The following is a 14,591-nucleotide window of genomic DNA, read 5'->3' on the forward strand; positions in this document are numbered from 1 at the left end:
TTTGCACGCAGGTCTCCCTTAACCCCACACCTAACTCTTCCCCACCACTTAGTCACTCTCCGCTCACCTCCGTTACATATGGTGAACTTCCCATTCGCTGGAAGCTGGCATCACATTTTATAAGGATCTCCTTAGCAGCCCGTCTTTTCCGCTGGCCAGTGGGGCTCCCCCCTTGAGTGTGCATCAGAATCACGTGGAGGGATTTTTACAAATGCAGATCCCAGGCTCCACCAGTGAATAAGAACTTTTCTGTGCAGCATCCGGGGAACCTGCATTTTCCTTTGAAGCAACCTCCCCCAGGGGATTTTGTTGCAGGTGTTCTTCTGCTGCACTTTGAGTAAAAGAGGGTCTGACCGTGGGTGCCTCATGGTTGTCTCTTAACCACCTCTGCATCCCAAGGCCTTGCTCGCCAAGTGTTTGTTGACTAAATCAGGGAATGAATGAAGAAACAATTTTCAATAGAGAATGTTCTTCTTGAGAAGAACACTCTTTTGGCCAGACCTTTGGAAAATGTGGAGCTCCTGTTTAAATATCACGGGATATGGTCAAGCTAGACTCTCCCCTGTGAGAAGGTGGTGGAAAGCACAGCTCTGTCTTCCAGAAAAAGAACAACAACTCACTGGGTCCTTCAGGATGGGATCGGATCTGTCTTCCTTTTAATAAAAGAGGAAGCTCAAGGTCAACTGAGCTAGAAACATTTTAATGCCTTGAGGCCCAGGAAAGGGTTAGATTCCCCCAGTGTTTTATAGACGTGACGTTTTCTGCTTAACTTGTAGTTCTGAGGTCAGCATGGATTAATTCCTTTATTCAGCAAGAGTGTTTTTGAATGCTTACTAAGTGCCTTGAATGTATTAAGGCCTCATCTTTTTTTTCTTCCTGAGTCTAATACCCATCAGAAAACTCAGGAAACACTAAAGCCATGCGAGTGTGTGCGGGGCTGGGTGCTCAGTGTCTGGAAGCACAAGAGCCCACGGAGGCGCTGGTACAGCAGGGCCCTGGAGCCCAGAGTGGCACGAGACTGGATTGAATCGGACAGGCAGGAAGCAGAGGGCAAGAGGCGTGGCGCCTTGGCAGCCACAGTGCTTGTGGCCGGTTGGTTCAGCTAGCAGAGGGCATGGGCGCCTGCAGGGGTAGAAATGTGCACCGGGGAGCACAGAGAAACAGCATTGCACTGACGTGTTTTCATACATGAAGGGGAGCTTTGGGTGTTGTGGGGTTTGGAACATTCCTTTTTGTCTTGAAGCAGATCATGTGTTGTTTTAAGATTAATGTGACTGTAGCCTGTAAGGTACACGGCCAGGGAGAAGGGGTTGAGTCAGGAGACCCATTAGAAGGCTGGTCTCAATCATCCAGATGTGGTTGGCTTTGGACCACGGTGGCAGAGTGAGCAAGGAAAAAAGCCCGAGTGGCTGTGGAAGGAACTGGAAAGGACCCAAGGAGAGCTCATTGCTGGTAACAGTGTGGAAGCCCAGTAAAGCCTGCACACTGGTGATGGGCGGGGTGAGCACCAAAAGACCCCATTTCCCCACAAGAGCTCTTCGTTGGAGACCAGTGTCTGATGCTTCTGACCAGGACCCCAAGTCAGAATTTCTCAAGTAGCTGTTTCACCCTTTGCTGTGGGCACAGCGGGTGGCTCAGAAGACACTAGGACTGTTTGTCGTTCCTCCATCCTTCTCTGCCTCCTGTCGCTTCCCCGCCTGGTTCCCACACCGAGGGCCTCTCCGTCTTGACACTTATGCTTGGGACCTACCAGAGAACTCTTGCTAATTAGACAGGGATGGTGTCTCCCAAAGTACAATCCTTGGAAACCTGTGGGTTTTTAAATAGATAACAGCAGGGGCAGGGCAAGGGCCAGAGTTCTGCGGTCAAATAAGTTGGGGAAATATTCTTAGAGAATGACCCAGGTTTCTTTCCTGTAGGACTTGCCAAGATCTTTTAATATGGTAATAAGCATCTTGGCCATCCAAGAGAGGGGTAGCTTATAGCACTCCACAAACTTTTTTCTTTTTAAAAGCATTCTTATTTTTTTTTTTAAGATCTTACATATTTATTCGTGAGAGACACACAGAGAGAGGCAGAGGGAGAAGCAGGCTCCCTCTGGGGAACCCAATGTAGGACTCGATCCCAGGACCCCAGGATCATGCCCTGAGCCGAAGGCAGACACTCAACCACTTAGCCACCCAGGTGCCCCTCCACAGATTTTTTGGACCATGGGGTTCCTTTTTAAAAAAGTATCTTTAGAGGAGAGGGCTTCATTGCATAGATTTGGAAAAATTAGAGACTAAAGAGTTTGTCTTGGGAATAAGTCTCTGGCAGGGCGCCTGGGTGGCTCAGATGGTTAAGCATCGGCCTCTTGATTTTGGCTCAGGCCATGATCTCAGGGCCCTGGGATCAGGCTCTGCGGTCAGCAGGGAGTCGGCTTCAGAGTCTCTCTCTCCCGCTGCCCTCCCCACCACTCGCATTCTCTCTCTCCCTCAAATAAATACATAAATCGTTAAGAAGTCTCTTGCATTAAAGGTTGGTAGTGAAATGGAAAGAAACAGGAGACTGGAATCTTGGTCCGGGCTCTACTACCAACAGCTCCTCTGGTCACCGAACCTTGTGGGGTCTGTTTCCATGGAGGCTGCGCTAATGCGAGACAAACTGCCAAGCTCCTTCAGCTCTAGAGGCCTATGGTCATGTGCACGTTCAGAAGAACATTGTCGCTGATTTTTCTACCCTGTAATGACACTGGTGGCAGAGACGGTGCTGGGGAAAAGTCGGTGCAGAGGGTCCGTGACAAGATGAGTAAGATGCAGTTTGAACCCTGAGCTGATTATGTGGCGGGGCACGGTGACAGTGCTGGACTCATGTAGTGGAGATAAAACAAGTTTCCAGTTGGTTCTCAGGCTTCTCTGAGTCCGGCCGTGTCCTGTGGTGCACGTGCAAGGCTACGTCGCCAAGGCAGTGCTAATTCCCAGGGGTCACGTAACCATCTAGTTACAGCTTGGCAGCTGTGAAGCCTCAGATACATCAGCCTCCTGGGCCTGGGTTTTCTTCATCTGTGAAATAAGGGATTTGGGGGAGATCGAGGGCTCCTGATGTTCTGGGAGGGGGAACTATTTTTGAGTTGTTCTGGGTCTCACCTGGGGAGGTTGGTCTTCTGCCCCCGCTCAAGGCAGATGGGCCCCACGGGTTGTCTTCCTTGTTCTTCTCTTCCTTATTTCCACATCATTTCGTCTGCCTCAGCCCTCATTTACTCCTTCATTCATTTGATGGTCAAACATTTATCTCTAACACCCAATTCTCTGGAACGCCAGACCCAAATTTCTGCCTCTCTGCCCGATGTGTTTATCTGTTTCCATCTTAAGGAAGCCAGTTCTTTTTTTTTTAGGACGGGGAGGAATGGAGGGAGGGAGGGAGAGAATCCCAAGTAGACCCCGTGCGCAGCGCAGAGCCCAATGTGGGGCTCGATCTCACAATCTTGAGATTATGACCTGAGCCAAAATCAGGGGTTGATGCTTAACTGACTGAACCACCCCCCTTAAGGCAACCAATTCTTTATGTTCAAAACCAAACGCACCATCTCCCCTTACATACCAGTTCCTCTTCCGGTTTGCCCCGGTTTTATGAATAGTGACATGCTCCTGGTCACGTGCAGGTTGGAAACTCAGGCTTCTCTGATCCCTCCCTTCTTCCCTGCTGTAGCCAGCCACTGGTCAACCCTCAATTCTCTCCACATTATTATCTCTTTCTCTTCCCTTCCTGAGGCCATGATTCTAGGCCAGGATCTGGTCAGTCCCTCTGCCCCTTGTCCCCCCTCTAGAGCATCCCTCATGCCAGATTAAGCCTGTAGCCTCCTGAACCTGCCATCTTTCTCTCCCGAGGCCGGCAAAATCCTATTTATATTTCAAGAGGGAGCTAAATGGTGCCTCACTCCTTCAGGCCTTCCCTGAACCCCCCACTGGCTGCATGTCTCCTTCTTTTAGCACCTTATTCTTGTCTATCTTATTTCCCCACCAACCCAAATATGTATATGGTTATAGCTTATATTATGAGATAGGCCTTATACCTTCTTTGAGGCCAAGGGACAAATTTCCTTCACATGTAGCACCTGATACCCACTGGGAGCTAGAAACGTCACTGGATAAATTACTATGACATTATTTACTCATTATTCAAAATAATCATCTATAAATTGAAACAACCTATTCATCTCAATAACTGATATAATCAAATACTAATTAAATAAAACAATAAAATTTGTAATTCCCAAACTAATTAAATCTTGGCTTTGGTGTCCCGCCACTCTTAACTTCTGTGTCTAGTGCGGGGATGATTTTCTGAAGAATCTTGATTTTGATTTTGGTTACAGTATTGGGTTCAGACGATCATTAACTTACAGTTAACGAGGACTTGTCTGTCTTGCGAGACCATCCCTGTGAAGCCGCTGGCCTTGCCCCTTCGCCACAGGAACCTTAGTTTCCTCATCTGTAAATCGAGGTCGTAACACATCCGTCCTGTAATTATTGCAGACGCTGGTTCTACTCCCGAGAATTGTTCAGGAGTAAGTCCTTCATTTCTCATCCTCACCCGAGGGGCTCCTCCAAACCTGGTGGATTTCCTCTAGGTTCTGTGGATCTAAAAGTGCCAGCCACACTGTCCCAGGTGATTTCAGAGGCAGACGGGACAGTCGAGGCAGAATGGCAGGGAGTGTGGGTGCCCATTTTCCTTGCCAGGGAGGAGGACAGCAGACCCATGTCTCTCATTTTTTGAATCAGACAAAGACAAACATCTCACGAAATCCTTTTTGTTTGAAAAAAATTCTCTACCATCTTGTCTTGCCCCAGTCTCTTAGATCTCCAGGCTTCCTAAAAGGCTGCACCCCTGGGTTTCCAGTGAAGAGCCAGCCCAGTCCAGGACCTATCGGTCTCCTGTCTTATTTCTGTTCATAGAAATAGAAGGAGGTTACCAACTGTCAAGCATTGAACACCTACCTACTATGTGGTAGGCACAATCTATAGATAATTAAAATTACTTTTTTTTTTTTAGAAAAGATTTAATTTCTTTGAAAGAGAGAGAGAGAGAAAGAGCATATGAGTGAGCAGGGGGAGGGGAAGAGGGAGAGAGAATCTCAAGCAGACTAGACCGTAAGCAAGGAGCCGATGTGGGGGCGGTGGGGGGGGGACATGACTCGACGTCATGATGCTGACATCATGACCTGAGCCAAAATCAAGTGTCGGATGCTTAACCGAGCCACCCGGACCCCCTGGATAATTAGAAGTGCTCTTAATAACTTCACGAGATAGGTGTCATTGCTTCCATTTTACAAGTGAGTGGAAGCTACGATTGTATGGCTGGTAAATCTCAGAGAGAGGAAGTGAACCCTCATGGTCTGCATCAGTTCTAGCATTTGGAGCCTGCGACGTAACTGGACCAAAGTATCCCCATGAGGGGCGGGTTTCCTGCGGGTAAGGGGTGTTCTGTTTCTGTGTCGGGGAAGTTGTGACCTAACAGGGTTAATCTCCGTTAACTTAGCATCACAGGGAAATAGTTTTCAGAAATGTGTCCAGGGACACTTGGACTATGATCTGGCCTTCTCGCCTCACACTTATGTGACACTGAGGGTAGCAGGTGTGTTTCCAGATAGGCTGATGTTTGTAAACATTCCTGTAAAAATAGGCACAGGGATTGTCAACACGAGTCTTTCTGCACAGTGAGGTAAGCCCCAAGTATAATACTGGGTGACCCCAGTAATATGGCAAAAAATGGGATATTTTCTCAAATTTTGAAGACTTCAGCTGCATGCCTTCTTAGGAAACTAGAAGCTGCAAGCAAGCTGTGCTAATACATGTGACACCTGGTTTTTGCTCCGTGTGGCCACTTCATTCCCATTAAGTCCTGTGTCCTTCACTGAAGAAAGTCGCAAGTCACCGTGGCTGTCCAGCAACCCGCCTGCGTACCGTGGCGCGGTACCGAGCTACGTGTTGTTAGATCCATTTAGTGGAGTACAAGAGGCCTGCAGAGATGACATAGTGGCAAACACTAAAACGCAATGCCCCCCAACACGTGTAATGGAAAACCCCAGGTGAAATATAGAGTGTGCTCATACTTGACTGTTGAAGATTAATTTAAAAAAAAACTCTACATCCCTATATTTACATGTATGTGTAGATAGTTCTAGAAGGCCGCTCAGGTCACTGATCACTGGTGGCATCGAAGAAAGGTGATGACAGTCGGAGGGAGAAGCGGGACCTACTTTGATTGCACAGAACGGTGGGTCCAGGGCCGCCTGGGCAGCCCGGGGAGCTTAGGAGACCCTCTCAGGGGATCCACAAGAATAAGACTATTTTCACGATAATCCTAAAACGCTTTGCTTTTTTTTCCCCCCTCTCATTTTCTCCCACGATTATATGGTGGAGTTTTCGAGAGGTTAAGTGATATGTGATATTGCAACAAATTTAATTCAGAAGCAGGTAGGAGAATCTGTGTTTGATTGAACCAGATACCAAAGAGATTCTTTAAAATGTACGATTCACGCCACTCTTATTATTCTCTAAAAAAATAGGCATTTTTATTTTAAAAAAATCATGACTTAATGTGGACACATAATCATCATAATTAAATAAAAACAATGTTTAAGACATTAAAATGAATAATAAAATCTAAACACTATCATTTCAAATACATAATACATCGAAAATTCCGTTTTAATTTCTAAATCGATGAACATCAGTGGGTGTAACAACTAACCCTCGGAAACAAAATGTCTTTGAGATCTCCTTGGCGCCTGGGACACCTGGGACGGTTCTGTTTGATAGTCGTCAGGTAGGGAAGAAAACTGTGCATGGAGCCCGTATTCACGAAGCTTGTCACGCGGCATTGCTTTCCTTTGTTTCCTCCTCCATGAAGGGATATCTACACGTGGCCTGGAGTTCCGTGCTCTAGAAAGTTCCACGGCTTGTGGCTTAAAGCAGAGGCTGTGCCAGTTGAGGAGACACAGGAGGCAGCTGTCGTCGAGGATCCTGTTCCTCGGAGAATGTTCTGCACCTATGGCTGTAAGTCGGGCCAGCGCTGAAGCTGTCACCCCCTGAGCCGGGGTGGGGGGTGGTGGCAGGAGGGGGTCACCGCCCCCTGCTAGTCTGGCCGCCCTAGAGCCCCTCGCCCACCTGGCCGGTGTCCCAGGGCAGGTCGAGTCCACGGGTTCTGTGCTGAGAGCTGATGTCGCCGGTGAACATGTGTCTGACCGGCCGGGAGGGCCGATGGGCAGCATCAGCGGGCTCCGGGCACTTGCTGCCCTGGACGTGGCTACCCCAGGTTAGGGGCCACTCCGGGGTGTCCTCTCGCTCTGAGCCGCCTGGTTACCCCCACCTTCCCCGTCCCTGCAGAGCCCCCTGGAATCTCGGAGTTCCACACCGGTCTGGATCTCTCCTATGTCATTCATCCATTTATTTTTTTTATGAGTTGCCTCCTTCCAGCAATACTTTGGGGTGGCTTGGAGAGCAACAATAATTCGGAGAACTACTAAAACCAGGGTCCTCATGAGGCTTGGAGGAGTTACACGTATGGGAGGACCGAGCCCGGGGTACTTACTGCACAGAAAATTGCCGAGGGGGGGGGGGGGGGGGGGAACACATTTTTAAAACACCGGGGGGGAATGTTTTTAAACAACAACATGGGGGGGGGGTGTTGAGAAGGAAAAAAAAACAAAAAAAAAAACAAAAAAAAAAAAAAAAAAGAAATAAAAAAAGGGGGGGGGGGGAAAAAAAAAAAAAATTATAAGGGGTAAAAAGGTTTTTTTTTTTTTTTTTTTTTGTTTTTTGTTGTATTTAAGATTTAATATTTTAAAATAATGAGAGATTAAAGAATAAAATATTAGTGAAATTTTTAATAGTAGAAATGTTTGTTATAAATTATAAATATTATTAAATTTGTAATGTTTAAGGTTAGTTATGATATAATGTGTAGGGATAAGTATAAGATTATTTTAAGAGAAGGAAAAAATAAATATAAATGGAAAGATAAATAATATAAAATGTTAAAAATTATTGTATTAAAAAAAGATAGAGTATTTTTAAAGGTTTTTGAGTTAAATTTAAATTAATTTAATCACCTCCTCTATTATTTATTTCACTGCATGCCATGATTAACACATACTTAATTCCATTTTTTAAAAGCATCATACACATTTCCTCCCACTTCTTGCATAAATGCTCACCTTCTTCCTACAGACCGCCTTGAAACTAATTTGTTCCCTCCCCCTGCTTCCAGCACCCCCCCCCCCAGGCTCCTGATGCGGGTCCTCGGGTCCTCGGGCCTCCGCGGTGAGCCGACCCCAGTGAACAGCTCGGGGCTGCACCCCTAACCCTAACCCGGAGTTCTTGGGGGGCTTCTCTGTCACACGAGGTTCCTCAAACGTGATTGGTCTGTGGCTCGAACTGCTCTGCTTTCCAGAGACTGTCCCTGCGGACTTTTCTTCCCCAGCCCGCCAGGCCCAGTGACTGTTTCCAGGAATTAATATTTCAGCCCCGCGGCGGCCGCTCCATGTAGGCCTCGGCTGTGACGCCCGGTCCGGCCGCCTCTGCCCACCTGCACCGACCCCGACACCGACCTCAAGCGCCCCCCCCCGCCCCCCCAGCCCTTCTGGCCTCTTCTGGCGGCCAGGCCAGGCTTCCTCCTGTTTGTGAGAAGGTCCCCACCAAGTATTTCATTCTGTCCGGCGGCTCCTACTAGGAGGACCCAGTAGCCCAGCATCTAAGCGGGAACACTTGGGGGGGGGGCTCATTACTGCCATTAAGGGGTGCTCCGGACCGGGGCTAACCCGCGCCTTCCCCTTCCTCCCGTCCCGGCTCCTGTGGGCCTCCTGCCTGCTCCTCCCGCCCCCTCCCCCTCCCGCTCCCCCCTCCCGCTCCTTCCGCTCCCCCCCTCCCCTCCCCCTCCCCTCCCCCCCTCCCGCTCCTTCCGCTCCCCCTCCCCGCTCCCCCTCCCGCTCCCCCTCCCCCTCCCGCTCCCCCCTCCCGCTCCCCCCTCCCGCTCCCCCTCCCGCTCCCCCCTCCCGCTCCCCCCTCCCGCCCCCTCCTCCCGCCCCCTCCTCCCGCCCCCCTCCCCCCTCCCCCCCCTCCCCCTCCCGCTCCCCCTCCCGCTCCCCCCTCCCGCTCCCCCTCCCGCTCCCCCCTCTCCCCCCTTCTCCCTGTGCGTTCCTCCGTCTGTCTCCCGTCCACTTGTCACTCACGCTGTCTTCCCTCCCCTCTCCCCCAGGACGGCGGTCCCCGTCGCTGGAGCTGGAGCGTAGCTCAACAGAGCATTGCTGCCAGCGTTAGCTTCTCCTTTAAAGGAAAAGTTTGTATTTCCAACTGGAACGTGATTTCCCTTCGTGCGTTAGAAGCCGCCCCCCCCCCCCCCCGTCGCGCGGGCCCGAGGCTGGCTCGTCTGCCGCGTGTCCGGGTGCGCGGCGCTGCCTCGGCGTGTCCCGCGGACGTGCGGGCCTGTCGGGGCATCTGGGGCTGGGACCCGGACAGACGCACCCGGGCCGCACCGCCGCCCTGACCGAGCCTCCGCCGCCTCGAGGGGTCTGCCCGCAGGACGGGGGCGGCCTCGCCATCCGGGGCTCGGGGGGCCCGGCGGGGACGGGGCGGCCTTGGCTGCGAGGATGCTGCGCCGGGGCCGGGGCCAGAGAGCAGCGGGGGCTCCAGGGCCTCGGGCTTGAAGCAGCTCTACTAACAAAAGCAGGAGCTGGTTTTTGTGTTTTAAGGTTTTATTGATTTGTTCCTGGAAGACACACTCGGAGAGAGGCAGAGACCCAGGCAGAGGGAGAAGCGGGCTCCCTGCGGGGAGCCGGACGCGGGACTCGATCCTGAGACCCGGGGGTCCCGCCCTGAGCCGAGGGCCGCCGCCCGACCTCTGAGCGCCCCAGGCCCCCGCGGGAACTGGTTATTGGGCACCTGTGATGGGTGAGGGGCTCCGCAGGGGACCTGAAAGCGAGCAAGATGATCCCAGCCCAAGTGCTCGCGGCAGGCAGGAGGCAGGAACAGGAAGGAACAGAAAGGAGAAGCGAGCTCGGGGTGGGGGGAAGGAGGTGCCCGGAGGTGCTGGGAGGGTGGTGGGTGCTGATGGAAGGGCCGGCCCTGTGTCTGGGTGGTCCTCGACTGCGGCGGGGGTGGGGCTGGGGGTGGGGGTACGGGTGGGTCACCACTGGGCATTCTCGGTGGAGCCAACCTCAGTACCAGGGACACTGAGTGACCAGTGAACAGGACTCCCCTGGACGTGAGGTCGAGGGGAGGGAGCAAATGGCAATCCGGTTGAGGAGTTCTGGAAGAGAGATCTGGAAAGGAGGGCAGCTGCCGGACTGGGGAGAGCGTGGCCTGCTGGCTGGGCGGCCATCTGGGTGCCATCCCAGGGGTTCCGTGCCCTGGGGGTGATGCCTCGGCTGTGGGGGATGCCGGCTTCCCATGCCCCTGCCCAGCGGAGCGTGAGTGCAGGTCCCAGCCAGGTTTAAGGGGGAACGATTCGGGAGCCCAGAGATGCCCATGTGTGCCACACACCCCCCGGCTGCGAGAGCAAGGATCTCACTTCCCCGCTTGCCGTGTTCACTTCCTTAGAATTTCTCAGGTCATATTAGTCACTCTGACCTGAGCTTGTGGCCCCAGGAAGCAGGTTCGGTGTTCCTGCCTGGCAACATTCACCGGATTTCTTTCTGTGCTTGAACCGACTCAAAGCTCCTGCTTCCGGGGATGTGGAGCCCCTGGTTCTTCCTTTTGTGATGGATGGGGTTGGGGGGGGGGCATCCCTTCTAGACACCCATAGCGTTCGCCAGGGTTTCCTCACTGATGTCTCATTGTCTTAGACATCCATATGAACTCTTGTATTCAGTAATATTTTTTAGGTGTGTGAGCTCCCCTCTTGTACCCCCCCCCCAAAAAAAAAAAGATTGTGAGAACCTCTTAGCCAAGGTCTGAGCCTCGGTCAGGTATTTTGGTTTTGTGTTCCATCTAGCACAGTATTACACATGCGTCATCTGTTTTGGGGTAAAGAAAGTGGGTAGGTGGTGGGGGGCTGCTGGAACCCCCCCAGCTCCTGCGGTTCATCCCAGGTCTGGGTTTTGTAGAGGATGCTCCAAAAGAGATCTTTGCTAATGAAAGCATCATCCACTGACAGCGTCAGTGTCACCCAGGAGCTTGTGGGTCTCAGGCCCTCAGAGTCCGTAATTTGCCTGGTGTTTGAGGTGCAGTGGTCTCCACATGTAACGCGTACAAACCCCCTGGGGATCATGTTAGAAGTGCTGTTTCTGGTTTCCTTTGAGGTTACTTAGATAACGTAGAAGACGGAGGCCTCAGACTTTTCTCGTACCAAAGCAGCAACTCCCTTTCTAAGGGTGGCAATGAGCTTCCCTCCCTCCTCCAGCTGACACTCCTGCACAGAACAGACGGTTTATATCAGGGATTGGTGGTCCAAATCCAGCTGCTTGGTTTTGTAAATAAAGTTTTATTAGCACACAGCTCTGCTCATTCATTTACATATTGCCTATGGCTTCTTTTGTGCTACCCAGGCCAAGTTGAATAGTTATGCCAGGGACCTTTTGGCCCACAAAGCCTAAAATATTTACTATTTGGGACCTTGCAGAAAAAAAGAAAAAAAAAGTTTGCCGGTACTGGCTTATGCGATGAACCTAAAATATTTCCTTGAAGTAAAGGAAATAGCTATAATCCTTTGCCCCAGCAGCAAAATTTGCAAGCCCGTCTTAATCCATCACGGAGAAGCTAGGTCATAAAACGTAACTCCCAGGTGGGCAATGAAGCGTCTCGAGCCACAGATCGATCCTAATGGTACCAAGGAGTCTGTGACTTTCCAAGGCCGCTTTCATAACAACCTCCTTAAAGAAATGATTGTAATTTTATTGAGCTGACTCCTTCCTCCACAAATTGATTCCATTAATTGTACAAAGTAAGTTTGGCTTTTCCTCAAGAATGGGGAGGAGCCAAGAGGGAAACAGGAGTGGAAATGTTTGGGACCAAAGAACCGAACAGCCTGGAGGGGGTTGGATAGAACGTCCTGGAACAGTAGCCTCAGCCCAGCCCACCTCTGGGCTCTTCACCAGGCAGCCAGACTCAGACGGCGTGGGCTGGGAGGCCTTCTCTTCATTCCCTCGGAGAATCCCACCACCTGTCTCTTATTTGGGGTTTTTGAATTGTGAAGTGATGGCACACTCCAGCTCTAGGCTTGCTGCCTGTGTGCGCCAAGCACACAGAAACAGAAGGCAGAGGCTTGGGCTGGGGGGCAGGAAGCGCAGAAGGGGGGCGGCTGGCACCAGGCATCTGCTCTGCAAACCCAGCGGAGCAGGGGGGTCGGGGCGGGGAGTGCAGCCCCGTGTAGCTGCTTAAGGAGGTGGGCGCCCTGCTCTGATCTTTATGCCTTGGAAATCCTGGCCGTCTTCCTTCCAGAACTGAGTTTCAGAGGAGGTGGTGTAGGATTAGGATCCCTTTTCTTATCCAGAGTGTCCGGGGCCAGTGTGGTTTAGCGTGGGATTCTATGGGAATCTTTGCTGTAGCTCTAGGAGCCTAAGGCTTACTTAGCTTCTTCTCCTGTCTTTGCATAGCCCGGGACACCAGGCCTGAGGAGATGGAGGGGACGAAAGCAGGGGGTCCCCTCCTCAATTCCAGACTATCTTACCTCCAGCCAATTCTAAGAGGTTGTAGGAGTGAATTAGTGCCTCCTATGTTGAGAACCCCCTGCTTTGTTGCAGGAAGTCCCTAAGCTGGTCAGAACGTGGGGGTCTTTTTTTTTTTAAGATTTTTATTTATTTATTCATGAGAGACACGGAGAGAGAGAGAGGCAGAGACAGAGGCAGAGGGAGAAGCAGGTTCCCCGCGGGGAGCCCGATGTGGGACTCGATCCCAGGACCCCAGGATCACGCCCTGAGCCGAAGGCAGACACTCAACCGCCGAGCCACCCGGGTGCCCCAAGAACGTGGGGGTCTTACAGCCAAAGCTACTATCTGGGCTGACATTTCGGCAGTTCTCTCCACTGGAAGAAGTATAATGTAGTCATTGATTCATTCGTTTCTTCTTGGGTTCAGTGACTATCCCTGGAGAGCCCACCATGAAGCAGGATGGTGGGAAAAACATGAACTGGGGAGTCAGGCAGACCTGGGTTCAAATTCTGGTTTCCCCGCTATGAACTAACTGCTCCTCACTCAAGTTCCAGTTGGCAGGTTTCCTCGCCCCTCACCCCACTTTCCCTGCGTCTCCCTGAGTCTGTGGTTGGCCTGGATGACCCCTTCTCTTGGCGTTGGCTGCAACTCCCGCAAGGTCTGGCCACATACCGTATTATATGGAAATTATCTGTTCAGACGACAGTTTCTCTCGGCCCAGATTATAAAGTCACGGATGGCAGGGATTTTTGTTAATGTTTTTTACCCTTAGTTCTTGATACACACAGATATTGTCGTTCTAATAATCTGGATCGGTTGGGTTTTGGTAGAAGACAAGTAGAGGAGAGTCATGAAAATGTGTGGAGATGTCCTAGTCCACTTCTCCCGAAGTGAATAGTTGAGCTAGGCGGTGGGTCTGGGTGGATGAGGTGGCAGTGGCCAGGAAGCTCTGCGTCTCCCCTACTAGGTTACATGCTTACAATGGGGGCAGGGGTGTCTTATTTGCTTCTGTACCCCTTTATGTTCTTTTTTTTAAAGAAAAGATTTCATTTATTTATTCATGAGAGACACAGGCAGAGGGAGAGACACAGGCAGAGGGAGAAGCAGGCTCCCTGCAGGGAGCCTGATGCGGGACTCGATCCCAGGACCCCGGGATCACAACCTGGGCCAAAGGCAGCTGCTCAACCGCTGAGCCACCCCTTTATGCCTTTAAGCACAACTAAAGAAGTGAGTAAGTGAGATGGACACTTACAAGTCAAAAATCCCCTGCCCTCAGATCTCCCCATATTCCTGACACGTATCTATCTGTCCTGAGAACCTGGATAGTGGAACCATTATACAAAGAGCTTGGATTTGGGGAGAAGAGAGTAAATTCAGTTTGAAACACGTCGAGTGCGAGCTCTGCCTGTGGAGCGTGCAGGCCTGGAGAACCGGAGGGAGGTGAGGGCTGGAGCCTGGTGACCCTTCCCACGTCTGGGTCAGCTCCCCTCTCTAGATGCAGAGCTCATGGCCCAGCCCCTACGGCGCTTCACGAGAGCCCGTTAAAAAGCCCGTGGTACATCTTTATCGACCCATTCCCGGATACCGACTTCCCATGTAAGTAACGGAGATGCTTGGACAGAGCTGCAAGGTGATAGGAATCTTGCTCCAGAAAGGCCTGCTCTTGCTGCAGCCAACAAGGAAGATTGTAAGGGGAAGGGGGCAGAGGCGGAGGCTCGGGAGGAGGCCAGCAGGGGGGCAGTGAAGGAGTCTGGGAGCAGAGCTGTGCCCGAAGGGAAAGGGAGCAGGGGGTTTTGACTGTGCGAGAGACTGGTGGTCTCCCCAGCACTAGCTCTAGAGAAGTCGCCTTGTCCTGGGAGGAGAAGGACCAGCCTCGGGTGGCTTTGGAACAAAAGCCAGTGACTGCCTCCCAGGGGGGGATGATGAGAAACACACAGGCCGTGAGGTCCGGAAAGCACCGCTCATC

At 51.5% G+C, this 14,591-nt stretch overlaps 1 protein-coding gene across 3 annotated transcripts in view; it reads left to right on the forward strand.

Annotated features, from left to right (window-relative positions):
• DDR2 (discoidin domain receptor tyrosine kinase 2) overlaps window positions 1–14,591 on the forward strand; it is a 152,298-nt gene that overhangs the window by 15,683 nt on the left and 122,024 nt on the right. For 2 of the 3 annotated variants that reach the window (XM_055333989.1, XM_055333988.1), the window contains exon 2: window positions 6,892–7,037. The exons of the other annotated variant lie outside the window; for it this stretch is intronic. In XM_055333989.1, the coding sequence (XP_055189964.1) occupies window positions 7,032–7,037 (6 nt within the window). In that variant the 5' untranslated portion in view covers window positions 6,892–7,031. The remainder of the gene's footprint in view (window positions 1–6,891; window positions 7,038–14,591) is intronic. 3 annotated transcript variants of the gene reach the window in all.

This window comes from Nyctereutes procyonoides, unplaced genomic scaffold (assembly GCF_905146905.1).
Source record: "Nyctereutes procyonoides isolate TBG_1078 unplaced genomic scaffold, NYPRO_anot_genome, whole genome shotgun sequence".
Lineage (NCBI taxonomy): Eukaryota > Metazoa > Chordata > Mammalia > Carnivora > Canidae > Nyctereutes > Nyctereutes procyonoides.